General features: G+C 38.6%; 1 protein-coding gene and 2 non-coding genes across 3 annotated transcripts; 1 reads left to right on the forward strand and 2 right to left on the reverse strand.

Annotated features, from left to right (window-relative positions):
- Positions 1–3618: 3618 nt before the first annotated feature.
- On the reverse strand, positions 3619–3699 carry TRNAL-AAG (transfer RNA leucine (anticodon AAG)). Its single transcript has one exon. It is a non-coding gene; the product is annotated as a tRNA-Leu (tRNA).
- Positions 3700–8147: 4448 nt separating this feature from the next.
- On the reverse strand, positions 8148–8254 carry LOC132629541 (small nucleolar RNA R71). The gene has a single exon (XR_009578312.1). It is a non-coding gene; the product is annotated as a small nucleolar RNA R71 (small nucleolar RNA).
- Positions 8255–20834: 12580 nt separating this feature from the next.
- LOC132628390 (uncharacterized) lies at positions 20835–22002 on the forward strand. Its single transcript, XM_060344173.1, has 2 exons — positions 20835–21059; positions 21562–22002. The coding sequence occupies exons 1-2, from the start codon at positions 20835–20837 to the stop codon at positions 22000–22002; spliced, it is 666 nt and encodes a 221-aa protein (XP_060200156.1).
- The last annotated feature ends 203 nt before the right edge of the window (positions 22003–22205 follow it).

Here is a 22205-nt window from a genome sequence, read left to right on the forward strand (position 1 = left end):
TAATTTTAATTCCCACACACGCCAGAGAAGAATCGAAAGCAGCTATTTTAGGCGTCCAATACCAATGGTTACTACTATATGATAAATTAGTTATAATATTCCATCTATACTATAAAGTTTTGACTTACTTTTCTGTTCCGTTAGTTGTTTCTATAAAATATTTTTTTAACAGAAAGTTTTTTCTCCTTCCAACAGTTCAGACATTTTATTTGCCTAAGCTCACTAAATATTCTCTGACTAAGTTCCAACTTTGATTTCGTTTTATTCCATGGAATCATTATCAAGAGAGATTCCTTCCTGTTTAACAACCACATGCTTTGAAACTAGTCAAGTCGTGATTATGACAATACAACAACAACCATGGATATCCCAGGGGTCTGAGGAGGGTAGAGTGTACGCAGACCTTACTCCTATCAAGGTACGTGATTATGACAATAAAATATTTATATGTAAAATACATAAATAATCGTTTCAAACTGTTAATATATATTATTTTCATATTACTAGAGTTTTTCACGTTTCTTAAAGTAGAAAAAGATGGGAATCTTGTTTAGTTGGTCAAACAGTGCATGCTTCAAGTAGTTAAAATGATCCCTAACGTAAAGCGAGTGTAAATGATTTTTTAAAATCTGTTTAGTATCAATAATTTTTCGCATTGCATGCATTTTTGTAATGCGAAAAAGGCAGTTCATACTACAAAAACATAGGTAATTTGTGGAGGTTGAAAGCTGCAATTTGCGGAGGTTTTAGCCTCTAGCAACTAGTGGAGGCTAAAATCTCCGCGAATTGCAGCTTTCAATCTCCACAAATTACCCCTTTTTTTAATCGTAATATAGAGAAAAAACTCAAATAGTCTCTTATCGTTGTGTTTAAACTTAAAGCCATCCTTGTTCTTTCACATGGTGTACTAATAATCCTTCATGTTTGCTCCTAACTTATGTCTATTTATTAAAATTTAGCTAAAACACACACTTAATGATACGGGACACGAAATGATTTTCTTAATAAAGATATTTAGGTGGTGGTAAACGAGGGCACACGTGTTTTTGCTTTTATTAGGCAACAAAGGCGAACTAACGTGAAGGTGATTGAGCTTTTATATGACATGAGAACCTATACAGACCACGAACTGACTCCATGCTTGTCGTATGTTTTTTTTGTCCTTGTAAATGATACTGAGAATGAGAACACAAGACTTTAACCATCTTACCAAAAGGGATATGATGTATCTATCTATATAGAAGAAAAAGAGCACTATTTTGTTAAATGTGAAACGATAGAACAAGAATTTATATCATTGTCACATGTGAAACGGTATAAGATTTACACAATAAAAACAAGGAGTATATAATGTTAAACTAGTTTTATGAGGAGTATTATACTAGTCGTTGATGTGTAAGGTACATAATTAAGTAAATAAACGCGTGCTCTTTCTAAGTTCTAACAACTTTAACTTTAGATAAGATAGTGCTCTTTCAAAGTTCTAACAACTTTAACTTTAGATAAGATAGTTACACACTTCAACAAAATATTAGCTCCAGACATAGGCCCTGAGTTCGAGTTCACCGCCACCCATTATAAAAAATATTCCACATTCTTGACTGAGGAATCAAACCCGCGAGGGGCGTATTTATATATAAAATACTTAAGCTTAATGAGGTTTTCTTGTCAATTAATGGTATTATTATTTACCATACCAGCCATATGTTGCAGAATTGTTTTTTTTCTTTTTCTTACTATTTCTGTAAACTTCTCCTATTATGTTGATTCATGGACCATACTAAGGGCGTGTTTGTTATGAAGGAAAATGAGGTGGTGCTGGGATACGTGTGGGATGGGGAAGAAGACAGGGGCGGATTCATGTATTAATATTTAGTGTTCGAGCACCCATTAACCGCGGCAGATACTTTATGTAGACATATAGAAAATATTAAAATTTTGGTATAAATATTAAATAGCACCGGGAAGCAATAAAAGATCTTGGTGCTTTGGTTAAAAGGTTGTAGGCTTTAGGATAAGCCATGGAGGAGTGGAATTTGAATCCCACTCAAAGCAATATGTGTTTTTGATGATTTTAAAGTGAGCACCGAGGACCATTGAATCCTGGGCCAGCCACTCCATGAAGATTAGGTGTGTTGGACGGGTGAAGGGACACAAAATCAATGTGAAATGAGGTCACTTATAAAACTTGAATTTCATACTTTAATTCCATTAGCGAACTTATTTTTCTCATTTTTTATGAACTTGTTTTTCTAAAAACGATATTTTTCGAAAATTTAGACCAACCGAACATAAAAAAATTAAAAAATATTTTCTGGAAGATCTTTTCCTCCATACCAAACACACCCTAAATGTATAATGATTATATTTTGCAACAATCCACCACACGTGATACACATGACAGACTTCATCTAGTAAGTATCAAGAAAATGATTATTGTCAAATCATGTCTACATTCCTCAGTGGCGTACGTAGAATTTTTCGTTAGCGGTGTCACATTTTATAGTGAGAACAAATAAATAAAACACTAAAACATCATATGAAAAAGAAATTTAAATAAAACATTTCATGTATATTACTACAACTTTTCTCGACCATTTTTTTTTAAAATGTATTAAAAATAACCATATTAGTAATAATATTAAATAGTAACACCTTTTATATATAGCGCATTAAACGATAACTAAATAATTCATTATACGTGAAAGGAAAAACAGAAAAGAAAACAAATAGCACAGCTCCTTTGTCCAAATACTTTATTTTCAAACTGCTCCATATATAATTGTTTGTAGATGAGGAGCAGAAAATTTAAAACGCAAAATGAGGCCACAAAGTTTCAAACTCGCACCCCTTTAGCTGAATACTCATGCGCTTGACCAAGTGAGCTGCGTAGCTCTTTGGTTTAAGCAGTGTCATTTATGCTATTTACTTTATTTTGGTTATGCGTTTTGGTTTATACATATACCTATTTAGTAAAAAATTTCAATGAAGCAGTGTCACGTGACATCCCTCGGCATAAGGTAAATCCGCTCCTGCTTATCCCAGGATTAGTTATTCCACCCTTCCACAGAGATAAAATAACACTACAATTTTAGGATAACTAATCCCGAAGTTAGTTATACCACCATTTTATCCCAACTAAATGTGGGATAAATTCATCTCAAAGATAGTCTCGAGATTATTTATACTTATCCCTTGTACCAAACGAGTCGTGGTGTTGGACTACCATCGTAGAATTTCAAACTCGAACTCTCTCATATTATAAATCAGCATCTCTAAATTATAATTTATATAGTAGTATTAAGTATCGCAAAGAGCACAATTGAATACACGACCTCACACTTTGAAGGAAAAAGTTTAAGCTTACTGATTACTTCGATTATGGGGAATGATTAAAGAAAGGGATAACAAAACATCAGGAAGTAAAAGTTTAAATTTGTGAGGACTGATTGAAGTTTTAAAAAGAACATAGATAAACGAAACAGAAAAATTATTAAATACTAACGAAGTGGAAATTTGTGAGGACTGATTGAAGTTTTAAAAAGAATACAGATAAATGAAACAGGAAAAATATCAAATATTAACGAAGGGAAAATTGCCTACTGAAAAAAAATTATATGTTGAGAGTGGGATTTGAACCCACGCCCTTTCGGACCAGAACCTTAATCTGGCGCCTTAGACCAACTCGGCCATCTCAACTATTATGTGCATAATTCTTGGGCCTTAAATTTCTTAGATATTGTCTGTTATCTCATCTAAAGGTGTAGATGGTATGAGAAATGGCATGTCTGTTGTTTTTAAGAAACACAGGTCAGAATGAAAAGAACTCATTGTTTTAAACCTGATTAGGTGAAAAAAGGAATTATGATTTGCCCGGTGAAAATTCTGATAATTTATCCTTTTAGATTTTTTCCTTATCCATAATGTACATTTGTTTGGCATGAGATGTAGTTATGATTAAATTTAAAGCTATTAGATGAAAATTTGAGTTATTTGGTGATATTTTTACCCAATATGAATGGAGTTTTGGGGATTGAAGTTCATAGGAAACGAAACCCAATTTTTATATGAGTTTGTATAAATTTATATAATAGTGTAAAACTGACTCCGTTGCTCTTGCTATTTCTCATTTTCGCATTGTTTTGATTTGCTTGTCCGTATCTGATTCTTTTCCCTTATTTTCCTTGTTTTCTTTTGAGCCGAGGGTCTTTCGGAAACAACCTCCCTACCTTCCAAGGTGGGGGTAAGGTCTGCAAACACTTTATCCTTCCCAGACCCCACATTGTGGGATTCAACTGGGTATGTTGTTGTTGTAGTGTAAAAGTGAGTACAAAACTCCTCTTATACACTTTATCCAAGGTTGATATGTTACAGTTGTGTATAAATATCATATAACATTGTATATCAGGTGTATAAACACTGCTGCAAAAAAAATATAGGTTTAAATTGAAAATATGACTACGTGAGTGCAATGTGTTGTGTTGTTCGTATGTTTTTAAAAACAACCAATAAAATATTAAAAAATATTTCATTAAAAATCTACACATTACTCTCAATCAAGATACACTCATACACTCAATAAAAAACTGAAAAGAGGAAAAATCACTATATTTGTAACTAAATGAATTTAGAGGGTATCAATATAACCATCACTATTTACCTAAAAACATCCAATTCATTTGGATCCCATCCTAATCAATTTCATTATTATCTTCATCAGATTATCACTATGAATGTAGATTATAAACTATGTCATTATATATTGTATGTAAATTATAAATCATTCAAATATTATTTAAAATATATAATATACTGTATTATTGAACAAATTATTTTATACAAGGTATACAGTATATCACCAATTTTATATACTGTTCAAAGTAACTGCACCTGTATAATACACGTCATAGCAAGATATAGTATATACAACCTTGCAGTATAGTATTATCAAGATTAATTATTTGACTCTAAGTATACCTTAGATACTAAATAAGCAAATTTTTATATCAAATGTATATTATGTATACGCGAAACAGACTAAGGAAATTGGGTCTCATATATGAGAATGAGGGAAAAGCTTAAGAAATCAAGAGATGATATACACGATACTTTTAATGGAGGGACATGAACATAAACGATAAAAGAAGTTTGAAAAATTAGGGGAAAGTTAATAAATATAGACACGGTTACGTGAGAAAATTTTAGTTATTATTTTTTATTTAAGATGCTCAGGTGAGTTAATTCCCCCTATTTTAGCGCCTTTAACAGAGGTATTCTAAGATTATGGAACATTGTATAGAATTTATTAAAATTTAAAATTGAAATAAATTTTATTACGAGAATTTTTGAGAGTAGTTATAATTCTTTTAAATTAGTTTTAAAAAAGGCAAACTTACAGGAATGACTACCTTATTATAGGTTCTTACCATTAGCAACTATCATTTTATTTATTACATTTCGTATCTACCTTTTTAGTTAATAACCATATGTATTATGTGTATTTATGGTATAATAAATAGACTCAGAAGCTGTATCTTTAAAAACAGATCCCTTAGAAATAGGCATTTAATTTGATCTTAAATGGGAAAATATAATTCATAATAATATCTTTCATAATCTGCTCCATAAATTTAGCTTCCATTTCCATATTCTTCACGATTCTCCTTCTCTCCACCCTTCTTTTTCAAATGCAACGTAAAATTCAAAAATTCAAACCAATCAACTGCAGAGGGAAAACAGCAACACAGCAAATACGATCATTCTAATGGTAATTCGAAAAGTTCATGTTTTTTTTTTTAATAAAAACACTCAAAATGTATTTCAGATTGCCATTGATTTTTGTAGTTTTTTTTACTTCTTATTTGTCAAACTGTCCTAAGTACCTTCGTCTTTGAATTCCTCTTCAGTGACGAGCTTCAAATGAATGTGTTATATGTTCGGGAAAAAAACTGAATGTAGTATTTTTGTGTTGTATGTTGGTTGGGTATTTGAGCAGTGATGAATTGTGTGTTGAAAACATGTACATTCAGTTTTCGTATTTATATAGTTTGTTTCAATTTGTGAATACACAAATCTTGGTTTTTTTGCTGTGTTGTTGTTTTCCCTCCCAAATACATAAATACATACGGTATCTCTGTATGTATTTTTGTATTTGAGACAGTGTATTGTATATCTCTTATGTTTGTCACGAGTGTTAATGTATTTGGCATACTGTATAGAATGGATTGCTGTATATATAAATCTATAGGTATTTATGTATTTGGGAGACTGTTTCATGTGTTCATTATCATATGTACTGGTGTATTTGAAATGCTGAAAAACAGACAAATTTGAGCTAAATGACGGTCTGTAACTCATGTTACGGACCGTAACTGGATCCGTAACTCATGTTACGGTCCGTAACATTGAACCGTAACAGGAGCCAAATTTCCAGAAAGTTTTCATGGAAACATCAGTGTTACGATGTCGTGTTACGGTCCGTAACATCTCACCGTAACATCAGCCAAAATTCCAGAGAGTTGCCAAGTAATTGTCACAAGTTACGCTTCAGAAGGACGGACCGTAACACAGGTTACGGTCCGTCGCATGGTGGCCGTAACAACAAGTGAACAAATGACGAAATGAAGGACGGACCGTAACCTGAGTTACGGTCCGTAACGATGCGGCGTAAGGGCATTTTTGTCCAGAAACTTGGTGCGATTTTTGTCCCTATAAATACTTAAATTAGGGTTTTTATTTCATTATTCAGATTTTCTTTGGGAGCATTAACTCTAGGGTTTTAATATTAGAAGTGGTTGGAGCATTTAAAGCAACAACTTCACTCTCATTCCATCTTGTATTTGCATTGTAAGTGTATTATGTTAACTTGTAAGCTTTCTTTGTTAGCCAAAACTATGAGTAGCTAATTTTAAAGCTAAGGTGGTGGATCCCATGATGGATATTATGTGAATGGGTTTCTAATATTGATATATGCATAATGGTTGTTATTATTTATTCTATCTTTGTGCGTTAGCGTTGGGTAATGATTGCAAGCATTAGCCGAAGCCATTATATTAACGTTTCTTGGGAAAGAAAGTTAGTATTGATAAGATTGAATGACAATGACTCGAGGCGTTAACCCTCGTTTAATAGACTAACTTAGGGATGAGAACAAGTCTAAATTGGCATTTTTGGTCATTCTTCGATTGCAACTCTTTTACATTCGGAAGAATCATAAAGAGGAAATACGACTTAACTGTTGGAAAACATTAAGAAGTTCTTAAGAGACCAAGTGCATATTCATAGAACAACCATTAGAAGTATATCACATTGAAACCTGAAGCATAATATCTAATCAAATTGGGGAACACAACCTTAGTCTCTATTTCGCATTATATACAATTTCAGTCAAAATACTTAATTACATTATTCAACAACTATTTCAAACTATCAGGAATAGGATTAAAGCTTTTAAAGACTAGTATCGCATACGATTAGTACTCTTTTCTCTCCATATTCCCTGTGGGATTCGACCTCAACCTTGTTGGGTTACTATATTTGACAACGTCCGCTTTACATCATTAAGAGGTGTAATTTGAGCGTATCAAATTTTGGGGCCGCTACCGGGGAATACGGTTTAGAAATTACTAATTGTTGTGTACTCTTCTTTAAAACTATTTCTATTCCATCACACCTTGTTTGCTGTTGTAGCGAACCAAGTGAACATGGCAAGAAGACACAATCACAATCAAGGAAACCAAGGGGGAATCCAAGTGAACCATCCTGCACCAGAAGAAGAGGAGGATGAGAATGTATTTGCGGAATTCATCGACGAAGTTGATTATGCTTCTGCTGTAGTTCCTCCTAGAACGGGAAATGCTAATTTCAAAATTGATAGCTCTATCTATCAGCTATTGAAACTTGAAGGCTATTTCCGAAATTCTTCGGAGGATTGTCCACTCCGACACCTGAAGAATTTCCTGCATGTATGTTCTCAACAATCCCAAGGTGTTGTTCCTGTTGATGCACTGCGGTTACGAGTCTTCAAATATTCCTTGGCTGGCCAAGCAAGGGAATGGTATGAAAAGCTCCCCAGCAATACCATTCATACCTGGAATGAGTTAGCCAATATATTCTTGAAAAAGTGATTTCCACCAAGCAAAAAGGCTGAGCTTAGGGACAAGATCTTTGAGTTCAAACAACTTCCGGGGGAACAACTATATGCAGCATGGGAGCGTTTCAAATATTATCTAGCTCAATCTCCGACCCATGGATTTCCGGATGCTATCCTCACCGAGAAATTCTACAAGGGTTTAGATACCGTGAATCAAATTGTTGTCAACACTGCAGCTGGGGGATGCTTAATGGACAAATCATTTGTCAACATTACCAGGTTGCTCGACAAGCTTACTACCCACAACCAAGCTTGGCATTCTAGTGATAGTGAAACCCTGTCATATGGTAGTCCCTCTGCTGCCGCGGTGGCCAAAGAAAATCATGAACGAGATCATGATTTTGCTCAATTGCAAACCACCTTGGATTTATTATCGAAGAGGCTTATGGAGAAAGAAGCCAAAGGTGTGAATGTTGTCGAGGAGATGCCACCTCATGCTCCCGGAATGTACCAAGTCTCTGAAGAAGCTTATCTAGAGAGGCAGCCACAATATGAAGATGCGAATTATGCCAAAAACTCGCAAGGGGGCTATCAAAGGCAAAATTATCAAGGTCCCGGTAATCACCCATGGCAAAAGCCTCAACAACAATTTCAAGGAAACAATTATGGAAGAAATGATCAGGGCAATCCAAATCAAGGGAATTACAACAACTATAATTATGGCAACAAGAGCTCGAACCCCTACATCCCACCTAGGGGGCAAGCATCTAATTCCCAACAGTGGAGAGATAATTCAGCTAGCAACTCTACTGGCAACACGCCTAATGATTCTGCGGAACTGAAAATTATGATGCAGAAAATGCTAATGAATCAAGACAGAACAGAGAGCACAATCAAGGGAATGTCTCAGGTCCAACTATCTCATTCAGCTTCCATTCAGAAGCTTGAAGCACAATTCAGAGACCTTTCCCAAGAAGTGCATACTCCTCAACGGGGACAACTACCGAGTGATACAGTTCCAAATCCAAACGGTAGTGGAGTAAACTCTGTGGAGAATGTACTTGCTATTAGCACCAGAAGTGGAAAAATACTTCAAGGTGCTAATAAAAAGGTGATTGATCTGGAACCAATTGTTGGAAAAGAAGAAGCGCAGCCTGATGTACCTGATGCTATTGTAGAGGAAGAAGCAGAGGAGGAAGTCCCTATTGTGGCTGAAGAGGAGCAGAATCTTGAAAATTTCAAGGCACAAGGAGAAAAACAGGAAGGGGGAAAGGCAAAACTTTCCGGCGCTCTTCGCCCTTTGAGCCAATTGTTTAAATCTTCACCGCCTTTTCCTCAAAGGCTAGTGAGAAAAACAGAAGATGAGAAGTGCTTGCGATTTTATGATCAACTCAAGCAGTTGACGATGAACATTCCTTTCATGGACGCTGTCCAAGAAATGCCTGGCTTTGCTAAATATTTGAAGGATCTTTTAACGAAAAAAAAAACAGCCATTGAAACACGACACTGTGGGTATCACTCACCGCGTTAGTGCTATTCTTTCTAAGACCACAGTCCAAAAGAGGGAAGATCCTGGAGCATTCACAATTTCATGCACCATAGGGTAGCAGGATTTCGCCAGGGCTTTGTGTGATAACGGGGCGAGCATAAATCTTATGCCCCTGGAAATTTTTAAGAGATCGGGGCTAGCGATGCCAAGGCCAACTACCATGAGGTTGCAGATGGCTGACAGATCGATAAAAAGGCCAGTGGGGGTAGTTGATGATGTGCTGGTTCAAATCGGGGAATTCCTACTGCCGGTAGATTTCGTGATTCTTGATTGTGCTATTGATCAGGAAATTCCTATCATTTTGGGAAGGCCTTTCCTTGCAACAGGGGCTCTTATGTATTCCGAGAAGCACGAGATCAAGTTCCGGGTGAACGATGAGGAGGTGACTTTTCATGCTAGCAAAGGCATGAAATTACCTAGTCCTTATCAAAGTATTTCAGTCATAAACTCTGTTGATAAGGTGGATGAAGAAGTGGAATTTAAAATGGAGGAAGAATGCTTGAGTGAAGCATTATTGGCCGTCTTGGTGAATTTTGATGTCGAACAAATGGAGGGATATATTGAGACAGTGAATTCACTCACCGGTTTGGGGTCTTACTCTTATGAGCCCAAGAAACTGTCTCTTGATTTAGAGAAGCGAACAACTCCTCCAGCAAAACCATCAATCATTGAGCCACCGAAGTTGGACCTCAAGCAATTTCCATCCCATCTTAAATATGTGTTTCTTGGAGCAAATGCTACTCTTCCAGTTATTGTGTCATCACTTCTGAATGAGGGCCAAATTCAAAGACTCATCACAGTCTTGAGAAAGCATTTAAGAGCTTTGGGTTGGACTATTGCAGACATCTGGGGGATTCCCTCCAGAATTTATGAGCACCGAATTCAGTTGGAGGAGGAAAGTTCACCAAGTGTTGAGCATCAGCGAAGATTGAATCCACCGATGCAAGAGGTGGTAAAGAAATACATTATTAAGTGGCTAGATGCTGGGGTGGTTTACCCGATTGCCAACAGTCCATGGGTAAGTCCAGTCCAATGTGTGCCAAAGAAAGAGGGCATCCCTGTTGTCCCTAACTCAAAAAATGAGTTGATTCCGACAAGAACTGTCACCGGTTGGAGAGTGTGTATGGATTACCGGAAGCTGAACACGGCATCTTGCAAAGATCATTTCCCTATGCCTTTTATTGATCAAATGCTTGATCGGCTAGCTGGAAGGTCTTATTATTGTTTTTTGGATGGGTACTCAGGATACAACCAGATCAACATTGCATTGGAAGACCAAGAAAAGACTACTTTCACTTGTCCCTATGGGACATTCGCTTTCAGTCGGATGCCATTTGGTCTTTGCAATGCCCCGGCTACTTTCCAACGATGCATGATGTCCATATTTTCGGACATGGTTGAAAACTTTCTCGTAGTATTCATAGATGACTTCTCTGTGGTGGAAGATTCATTCGATGAATGTTTAGACCATCTCGATCGGGTGTTGCAAAGATGTGAGGAGACAAACCTCGTCCTCAACTGGGAGAAGTGTCATTTTATGGTAAAAGAGGGAATTGTCCTTGGCCATAAGATTTCAGAAAGAGGGATTGAGGTTGATCAAGCCAAAATCGATGTGATTTCACAACTCCCTCCGCCCATTTCAGTAAAAGGAGTTCGGAGTTTCTTGGGACACGCCGGATTCTATAGGAGGTTTATCAAAGACTTCTCCAAAATTGCAAACCCAATGTGCAAAGACTTGGAAAAAGAGTCCAAATTCAATTTTGACGAGAAGTGCATCAAGGCTTTCGAGGAGTTAAAGCTGAAGTTAACCTCCGCACCTATTGTTGTGTCCCCGGATTGGTCGTTGCCCTTTGAATTAATGTGTGACGCCAGTGGTCTTGCAATTGGCGTTGTGCTTGGTCAGCAGTTAAACAAAATCCTGCACCCAATTTACTACGCCAGCAAAACACTGAATGAAGCTCAATTGAACTACACAGTAACGGAGCAGGAACTACTTGCTATTGTTTATGCCTTTGAAAAGTTCCGAGCTTATTTGTTGGGTGCTAAAGTAGTGGTTCACACTGACCATGCTGCCTTGCGTTGCTTGATGGCTAAAAAGGATGCTAAGCCTCGGTTGATAAGATGGGTGTTGTTGCTACAGGAATTTGACTTTGAAGTCAAAGACCGAAAAGGGTCAGAAATTCAAGTAGCTGACCATCTCTCCAGACTTGAAGCACCAGGGAGACCGATTGATGTGCTGGATATTGATGACACTTTTCCGGATGAAAAAGTCTTGGTCATCTCCAATGATGTAGCACCATGGTATGCCAATATTGCCAATTATTTGGTAACTGGCATCGTTCCTGACGAGTTGAAGGCATATCAAAAGAAGAAATTCTTGAGAGATTGCCGACAGTTTTATTGGGATGAGCCTTACTTATTCAGGACGTATGTTGACAATATGATCCGAAGATGTGTGGCGGAATCTGAGGTGATGGATATTTTGAAGGCGTGCCATGATTCTCCGGTTGGTGGACATCACAGTGGAAATCAAACCGCAGCCAAGGTGCTAGAGTGTGGCTACTACTGGCCAGCCATTTATCGTGATGCAAATATGTTGGCACGCTCTTGTGATAAATGCCAACGCCAGGGCACGATAGGTAGGAGGCATGAAACTCCGATGAATTTTGTTCTTGAGGTGGAGCTCTTTAATGTATGGGGAATTGATTTTATGGGGCCCTTCGTGAGCTCCTACGGCCTGAAATACATTCTTGTCGCAGTGGATTATGTCTCCAAATGGGTGGAGGCGGTGGCCTTGCCTAACAACGATGGTAGGAGAGTCAATGCCTTTCTAAAAAAGAACATCTTTACTAGATTTGGCACTCCTACAGCTATTATTAGTGATGGTGGCTCTCATTTCTGCAACAAACCATTTGCCGATCTTCTTGAAAAATATGGTGTGCATCACAGGGTTGCCACTCCATATCATCCTCAGACGAGTGGTCAGGTTGAGGTCTCAAACAGAGAGATAAAAATCATCTTGGCGAAGACGGTCAATGTGAATCGCACTGACTGGTCCAAAAAGTTGGATGATGCTTTATGGGCATATCGCACGGCGTTCAAAATGCCTATTGGGACTTCACCGTATAAGCTGGTATTTGGGAAGGCATGTCAATTGCCTATTGAGCTTGAGCATAAAGCCCTTTGGGCATTGAAAAAGCTAAATATGGATTGGCATGAAGCAAAAAAGCTGCGATTGTTTCAAATCAGCGAGATGGATGAATTTAGGTACAATGCCTATGAAAGTGCAACACTGTACAAGGAGAAGATGAAATACTATCATGACTTAAAGATCCTAAAAAGGGATTTTCAGCCAAAGGACTTGGTCTTGTTCAATTCACGCCTTAAGTTCTTTCCAGGCAAGTTGAAATCTCGGTGGTCTGGTCCTTTTGAAATTGTAAATGTTTCCCCAAATGGAAGCGTCATTGAGGTGAAATCTGAGGATGGCACTCGAACTTTCAAGGTGAATGCACAAAGAGTGAAGCATTACCATTGGTGTATTGATGATGGTAAGGTCGTTGATAGGTATCGGTTGAAATACGGTTCCTGAACTCAAAAATGAGGTATCACGTCGAGCTGTGACGTTAAACCAAGCGTTGTGTGGGAGGCAACCCACATTTACCGCTTTGTAAGTAGTTTAAATTTTGTATTTCCTTTGTGTTCTTTGATGTTGTTGATGTGCTAATGTGGTAGGATTTTGAGAACTGAAGAGGCCAAATAACTGCTGATTGATCCAAGGCGAGACGCTTCAGGTTACGGCCCGTAACTCATGTTACGATCCGTATCATGGAGCGTAACAAGCAAAAAGAAAAATCAAAAATCATTGAAGGATGAGGAAGAGTGTTACGGTATGAGTTACGGTCCGTCGTACGTGTTACGGACCGTAACACCAGATCGTAACTTTGATAAAAAATCTGGGCATTCACTGGAAATTTTGAACATGTTACGCCAGGTGATACGGACCGTAACACCAGTTACGGTCCGTCGGCTGTAGTGCCAGGTCATTAATGAATAAATAAAACGGGGTCGTTTGGTTGACCGTAACACGTGATACGGTGCGTATCTCGTGTTACGGTCCGTAACAAGGAACGTAACCGTCGGTTATGTTTAAATACATAACCCACCGGTTACAATTTTTTTTAAAAAAACCAAACGAACCGCCTCCTTCATATTTTTTTCCCCTCTCCCTCTTAACTCCCTTTCTCTCATTAAATCCTTTCTTCTTCTCTTAATCTTCCCCTCTCTACATCTCCCATTCTCCTTAATATCTTTCTCAACCTAGTTGCTTTGTTATCGTTCAAAATCCCGTATTTGCATTTCGAGTTTCGTCTACTAATCGCCAACGATCAGGTATTACATGTCTTGACTCACTTCTTTTAACTATTGAAGCGATTGCTATGGTCTTCATGAGTAGATCTGTATGATTTGCGTTGAACTTTGTGTATTGATTGGGTTTCAATGAATTTAAATTCCCATTGATAAATTGTGCGGGATTTGACAATGGTTGGGGGTTGGGATTGGTATGTGTGCTGTTTGAGAGACTCGTGGGCACAAGCTCATTGTTTCCCACTGAGTCGGAGGGCATTCCGATTGAAAGTTTCATTCGTGAAATTCCTAAATTGGTTTGCCCACAAACTGTTCGATAAAAGTTCTCAATGAAAATTTTTGTAAAACCGGGTGAAGTCTGAGTAACCCGTGGTATGTGAGCGGATACAATGTTGTTTTACACCATAACCAAGAAGCATAAAGTCGAAAATCTAGGCCTCGTGCTTAAATGAGATAATTGGCCAAGCAATTTTTGTGTTGGTTTAATGCCCGTCGTTCAATGTTAAGGGCTGTAACGTGTGTTACGGACCGTAACATCACACCGTAACACCGAGAATTTCCATGAAAACTTTCTGGAAATTTGAACGATGTTACGGTGAGATGTTACGGACTGTAACACCACATCGTAACAACAAGAATTTCCATGAAAACTTTCTGGAAATTTGAAGGATGTTACGGTGAGGTGTTACGGACCGTAACACGTGCGATGGTCCGTAACCTTGTACCGTAACTCCTATGATTTTTCAGAAAACCTTCTGGAAATTTTGGTTACGTTACGGTACCATGTTACAGACCGTAACGCGAATGACGGTCCGTCGACTGTGTTACGGTCCCTGTGTTAGAAATGAACAAACTAAGTTACGTTTGAAGATACGGACCGTAACGTGTATGACGGTCCGTCGACTGTGTTACGGTGCCTGAGATAATTGAAGCCATAATTTGAACCAATACACTGTGTAATTGAATAGTTTCTACTGTATTATATCTAACTTTACCTTACACAGGTATGGGTAAACCACGGCAAGCAAAGAAGGCTTCACCTAAGGTTGCGGAAAAAGGAAAAGGTCGTGCTGCAAGCAAAGTAACCTCAAGGCTGCGCGACGATGATCTAATCAAGGAAGCCAGGACTACAAAGCGGCCAGTCGTACCTAGCAGGCCAGTCGCACCCAGCTGGCCAGACGCACCATCAGGAAGTTCCTCCTCGGCTGAGGAGTCGAGTTCGTCGAGCCAGAGTGAACCCAGGCAGGCTGTCACCCCACCACACCAACCTCAACCATCCATTAGACAGCCTACTGCGGAGGAGCGCGAAAAAGAGCGCGAGCAGGATAGGAGAGAACTTGACATTCGGATGCAAGCTATGAATGAGAAGATCCTTCGGTTTTCTGTGGAGGGATCTGAAGATTTGTACAACAAGGGGTGTGAGCTGGTAAAGAATGAGGGGCAGGACCCAAGGCGGAGTATTTTCGAGGAGAGGACCGTCAGTTTCGACGGTCTCGATGGTTATCCAGGCATTCGTGACACTATCCGCTTCCATAAGTTAGAGTTTCTGAAATACTCTGTGGGGTCTTACATCCCGATTTTTGTTCGGGAATTCTACGCTTCGTACGGGGCTGCTGTATTCAAAGCACTAAAAAAGGGGCAGCGCACAAGTCAAGTACCGGCAATGACCGAGGTAATAATGCAGAAAAAGAAGATAGACATCTCTCCGACGGCTATCAATAGAATACTATTCGGGGAGGATTATATAGAGCCTACAGCAGCGGAAGAATGGGAGTTTGTATACAAAATTGAACAGAAAGATACAATCTCCGTCCAAAAATGGGTGGCTTCAGTTATTGCACGAATAGCAGATCCCGAATGGGCCATGGTGCCAAAGTTGACAGCCACCGCGCGAATTTGGAAAAACACCCTCACGCCAGAGGCAAAGTTTTGGTGGCAGATTGTTCTATTTCGCATCCGCCCTACCCAGACAGATAATGTTTTGACTCCGAACAGGGCTGTTCTTGTAGCTTCCATTATGTCGAGGTATACGATCAACTTCGGACGACTGATAGCAGCAGATCTCAGCCGGCCACTTCCCTCATTCATCCATGTCTGCTTACGCTATTATGCTTGCGTGCAGAACCAGAACCACTACCCCATATCGATCACAGTGTGATCGCCAGAAGTATTTATGACATCACAAAGGGGAAGGATGATGTGTTGAGCCAGGGTTCAATGCCATCTGCATCGTCTTCTGAGGTCCCGGAGGGGCCAGCGGGATCAGATGTTATCCCCTTGTCTATCATGGGTGCTGAGGAAGCTGCTGCGGGTCAGCCCACAAATTCTGAGGCTCCACCGGCTGCTCATGCTACACAGCCCATGCCAGCTCCAGCCGCACCTATTTCGGGTGGTCCTACCTCGTCGACTGGAGCGACCCCAGCACCGGCTCAGCCAATACCGGGAGTCCCACCCGAGCTTGCGAGAAAAATGATGTTCAATAGGGAGAATTTTGGGGCAGTGGTCCTGCAAGCAGATCGCACAGATAGGCTGGTTAAACAGCTGATGACTGAGCTGAAATTGTACACTAAAAGAGCCATTGATGCTGCGTTGCGGCCAATCAAAGAACAGCTGGCTGATGACCACCTACGGATCCACTCTCGGATAGATGGTATTGAGAACAGAATGACTGGGCTTACCAGGACACACCCTGCTATGGAGTTGGGCGCTATTCGAAGTGAGTTGCGGTCTGTCAAGGATGATGTGCAGAAATTGAAGGCCCAGGAAGTGGCTGTGGCGACAGACTAGCTTCCTAAAGTACACACGGAGTTGGTACAGAGCCTATACCAGCCGGTTCAGAGCCTACTAGGGGATGATGACATCGAGGACACGGTTGAGGAAGAGCACGACGAGGAGTTGGAAGAAGATATCCTCTCTTTGGCCACAGGGAAGCGCAGGAGAGCCTCGCCAGATGATGAAAACCTCGACCCCATTCTCCAAAGCCTTGATCCATTTGCTGATTTGCGCCCACAGAATGAGGAGGAGGAGCGGCGTACTTTGAAGAAGATCCGCCAAGAGTCCTGGCTGAGTTTTGACACCACAGGAACTACTTCTAGTTCAACCCATCCCATTGAGTCAGCTCACCATGCTTCTCCCCCACCCACTGTGGCTGGGACTTCCAGTGTTGGCCAGCCTGACACCACCACTGCTCCACCTCGTGATGCTGCTGCAGATCCGAGCGCCTAGTGCGCTCTAAGGAGGCCCTCCGTTCTTTCGATGCATTATATTGATGCCTTGAGGGCAATGCATGATTTTGAGTTGGGGGTGTGGGTAATTGCTATTGTTTGATTGGGATTGTTGTTTTAGTATACTGGATATTGTTTTTATTTTTTTTGTTTTTGGTGGATATTTGTGATAGTAAGCATGTGTTTCGGACAACTGTTATTGTTTGTGTTTTTGTTGATAGTGTTTTTATTATTAAGTATGTGTTAGGACCTTCTTCGGCTATTCTTTGCTATGTGTTCTATTCCCGAAGAATGCTATGTGTATGTTGAACCTGGCATGTTTAGGATGTTTAATATAGAAGTGAAGTAATAATGACTTAAGTGGTGGTGGTCCGTGTTTCTAGCATAGATAAAAGTGGTTTTTACAGTTCAATGATATCCCTCCGAAAATTAATTTGTGATGTACATCAAGGATGAGTTGTTGATATTGACATGTATAGTTCTTTTAATGACATTGCAAAGAAAGGGTGTTCATGCATGCTAAATCTTCAAACGGAAATGAAGTCAGAGTATTTAAACAATCCTTATGCCATTGTGTTGTGAGTTCTTAGTTTCTATTTGCATATGATGTTTGTAATCTAGAACTTGCCCGGTTAGTCATGCGTGAATTCTAAGGAGAGTTTGATTGTGAAGTGATCTTAGGCTTTCTTTGTATTAACCCCAAAGCCTCTTTATCTTAAATGAGCCTAGCCCGTACAGAAAATGATCCCTAGTCTCCCATTTTGAGCCTATAGACTTTTTCTTCGATTAACCGTGAACTAACCTCTTTCCCTTCTGTGAATAAACCCATTTGACACCAAGTCCCTTCTTAATACTGAAGAATGGCAAATGAGGCTAAAAGCCTAAGTTGGGGGTGACAAGTGAAAAATGTGGAAAATGAAGCTAAAAGCCTAAGTTGGGGGTAATAAGTAAAAGATGCGGAAAATGAGGTCAAAGGCCTGTTGGGGGTGATCGCGAATATTAAGGGGCATAATTCAGCGTGGATATATATATATATATATATATATATATATATATATATATATATATATATATATATATATATACAAAAAAAATTATAGATATATAGGTATATAAGCTCTAAATAAATCCACGTTGAAGATTGAGGGTCGGAAATGATAGGAAGAATGGTGAATGAAGTCAAAAAGAAGTGTCGAGGAGGGTGAGTCACCGATATCCAAATATTCATCCTACCCGTCCCTAAGCCAATGTTACAAGCCCAAAAAGTCCTAATGTGATCACAATCAAATTGTTCAAAGTTGAAGGCATGGAAAATAAAGGCAAGCCTATGGTATGTGCACGCATGGTATGCAAATTTCTTTGTAAGTGTGAGTGTTCTGCTGTCTCTTTAGTCTTCTGTCCCATTTATGTTGAAAATGTGTGTTGGGACATTCGTCTATGTGAGGGCGTAAGGATTGTAGGTTTCAAAGTAACTGGCTTTCCGGAAGTTGAAATTCATGTGCATAGAGACCCCCGTACTATGATTGTGTCATTAATTGAAGTTGCATAGTGAGTTGAAATTTTTCTGAAATGTGCGTCTTGTGTCACAAATAGGAGATGGATAAGAGCTTTAATATTTTTCTTGGATTGAAGAGTCCGTGCTAGAAACACATGCTAAAACCACCGTAGTCATTCTTATTTTGCTAAAATGTCGTGTGTTAGTAGTGAATCTTATTGTAGTTGCATGAGGACAAGCAAAAGCTTAAGTTGGGGGTGTTGATGTGCCGTGAATTTCGGCACATTTTATGCCTTTGTAACTAGAAGTGTTGTTTGTTTTTAAGTGTTTTTACATTGTTTCTTGTGTTATTTTTGTGTTTTATAGGGTTGGTTAACTAAGAATCGGAAATGAGATGAAATGCTGAAAAACGGACAAATTTGAGCTAAATGACGGTCTGTAACTCATGTTACGGACCGTAACTGGATCTGTAACTCCTGTTACGATCCGTAACATTGAACCGTAACAGGAGCCAAATTTCCAGAAAGTTTTCATGGAAACATCAGTGTTACGATGTCGTGTTACGGTCTGTAACTCATGTTACGGTCCGTAACATCTCACCGTAACATCAGCCAAAATTCCAGAGAGTTGCCAAGTAATTGTCACAAGTTACGCTTCAGAAGGACGGACCGTAACACAGGTTACGGTCCGTCGCATGGTGGCCGTAACAACAAGTGGACAAATGACGAAATGAAGGACGGACCGTAACCTGAGTTACGGTCCGTAACGATGCGGCGTAAAGGCATTTTTGTCCAGAAACTTGGCGCGATTTTTGTCCCTATAAATACTTAAATTAGGGCTTTTATTTCATTATTCATATTTTCTTTGGGAGCATTAACTCTAGGGTTTTAATATTAGAAGTGGTTGGAGCATTTAAAGCAACAACTTCACTCTCATTCCATCTTGTATTTGCATTGTAAGTGTATTATGTTAACTTGTAAGCTTTCTTTGTTAGACAAAACTATGAGTAGCTAATTTTAAAGCTAAGGTGCTGGATCCCATGATGGATATTATGTGAATGGGTTTCTAATATTGATATATGCATAATGGTTGTTATTATTTATTCTATCTTTGTGCGTTAGCGTTGGGTAATGATTGCAAGCATTAGCCGAAGCCATTATATTAACTTTTCTTGGGAAAGAAAGTTAGTATTGGTAAGATTGAATGACAATGACTCGAGGCGTTAACCCTCGTTTAATAGACTAACTTAGGGATGAGAACAAGTCTAAATTGGCATTTTTTGTCATTCTTCGATTGCAACTCTTTTACATTCGGAAGAATCATAAAGAGGAAATACGACTTAACTGTTGGAAAACATTAAGAAGTTCTTAAGAGACCAAGTGCATATTCATAGAACAACCATTAGAAGTATATCACATTGAAACCTGAAGCATAATATCTAATCAAATTGGGGAACACAACCTTAGTCTCTATTTCGCATTATATACAATTTTAGTCAAAATACTTAATTACATTATTCAACAACTATTTCAAACTATCAGGAATAGGATTAAAGCTTTTAAAGACTAGTATCGCATACGATTAGTACTTTTTTCTCTCCATATTCCCTGTGGGATTCGACCCCAACCTTGTTGGGTTACTATATTTGACAACGTCCGCTTTACATCATTAAGAGGTGTAATTTGAGCGTATCAGTTGACGGGAGCCACCTCAAAACAGCATACAACGGAACGTTCATTTCAGCAAGCACGTTAGACGGTGCACGTAAGTCAAATACACGTATCAGCTTGATTATACTAAAGAATGAATATGTAAAACTGATTTTTTTTAATTGTCGCGGTATGTGCAGGTAATATACTTCCTTTAGCATATGGTGTGATAGATTCAGAAAATGACAGGTCTTGGACGTTGTTCTTTGAGCGATTCAGGGAAGCGTATGGTGTGAGAGAGAACATGTGTATTGTTTCCGATAGGCATGAAGGCATAAACAAAGTTGTTTCTAGAATCTATCCGAATGTGCCATATTATGCATGCATATGGCATCTTTGGGGTAACGTATGTAAGAAGTATAAGAAGAGCCATGATGTGTTGAGTCCCATGTTTTATGCAATGGCAAAAGTGTACACACAGGAAGATTTTGATGAGCTTATGGGGAAAGTTGAGAAGGCAGATTTTCGGGTGGCAGAGTATTTGGAATTGGATGGAAGAGAGAAGTGGGCTAGAGTGTATGCAACTGCTAACCGAGGGTGGACAACGACTTCAAACATAGAAGAGTGTATTAATAGTCACCTTGTAGCAGCAGGAGAGCTTCCTATATTTGATTTTCTAGAAGAAGTGAGGAAGATGTTTGGAAGATGGAATTATAATAACCGGAAAAATGGTATATACACGTCACAACACTTAGTAAAAAGTTTCAGGAGATGTTGTCAATAAATGAGTATCTATGTTTACGTATGGCGGTATGTTTCTTTTCAAATTGCTTAAGTATGTTCGATTGAGATTCAGTTATGTTCGTTGTATTTGATATATTTATCATATGGAATCTGTGAGATCTATGTGAAAATGATAACATGTATTTATTAGTTGAATAAGTATTTTGATTCTATTACATTATTGTATTTGTTGTATTTAATTATATGCAATCTGGATATATGTGTCAAATATTTTCACAAATTTGGTGTATGTGACTAGATTGATCAAATACAATTAATCAGCTATGAAAAATAATTAGCGACATGTTTATGACTATAATGGTTTAATCTTTGCAATCATGAACTTATGTGTATTTGAATGTACGTGATGTATGTTTTAGTTGTATTTGACTGATCTGTTGTAGGTCGAACCATCAACCGAATACTTGTACACAGTATATGATGCAGGAAGACGTTTCATCGTTAACTTGGACAACAAAACTTCCAGTTGTCGGATATTTCAAATAGACAAAATTCCATGCCCACATGCATGGGCTGTCATTAAGAAGAAAAATCTAATGGCTGATGATTACTGTTCCGAATTGTTCAAACCGCACACCGTGGTGAAGACGTATGATGCCGCCGTGGATCCTCTCCCTGACGAGCGGGAATGGAAGATTCCAACATACATATCAAAGGATGTGGTTTTTCCACCAAGATACAAGAGACCTCCTGGTAGGCCGAAGAAAAAGCGTGATAAGCCGTTATTTGAATTGCTTCTTGAAAAAAAAAGACATGCTTGCAGTACTTGTGGACAGACTAGACACAATAGACGATCTTGTAGTAATGCTCCAAGAAGGAAGTAGTTGTTTTTTGTTTGTAGAAGTTTAGATTTGTTACACTAGATACACTGTTGGTTTGCATTTTTTTTTTTTGACTGAAAAACGAAATCTGTTTCACATACTACTTGTGTGATATCTTCATTTGGAACTGTATTGAATAGTTATCTTTATATTCATTCACAAATGAATATAAAAGGCAGCATCAGTTCTTTAAAAAAAAAATAGTT

Source organism: Lycium barbarum, chromosome 2, assembly GCF_019175385.1.
Source record: "Lycium barbarum isolate Lr01 chromosome 2, ASM1917538v2, whole genome shotgun sequence".
Classification (NCBI taxonomy): domain Eukaryota; kingdom Viridiplantae; phylum Streptophyta; class Magnoliopsida; order Solanales; family Solanaceae; genus Lycium; species Lycium barbarum.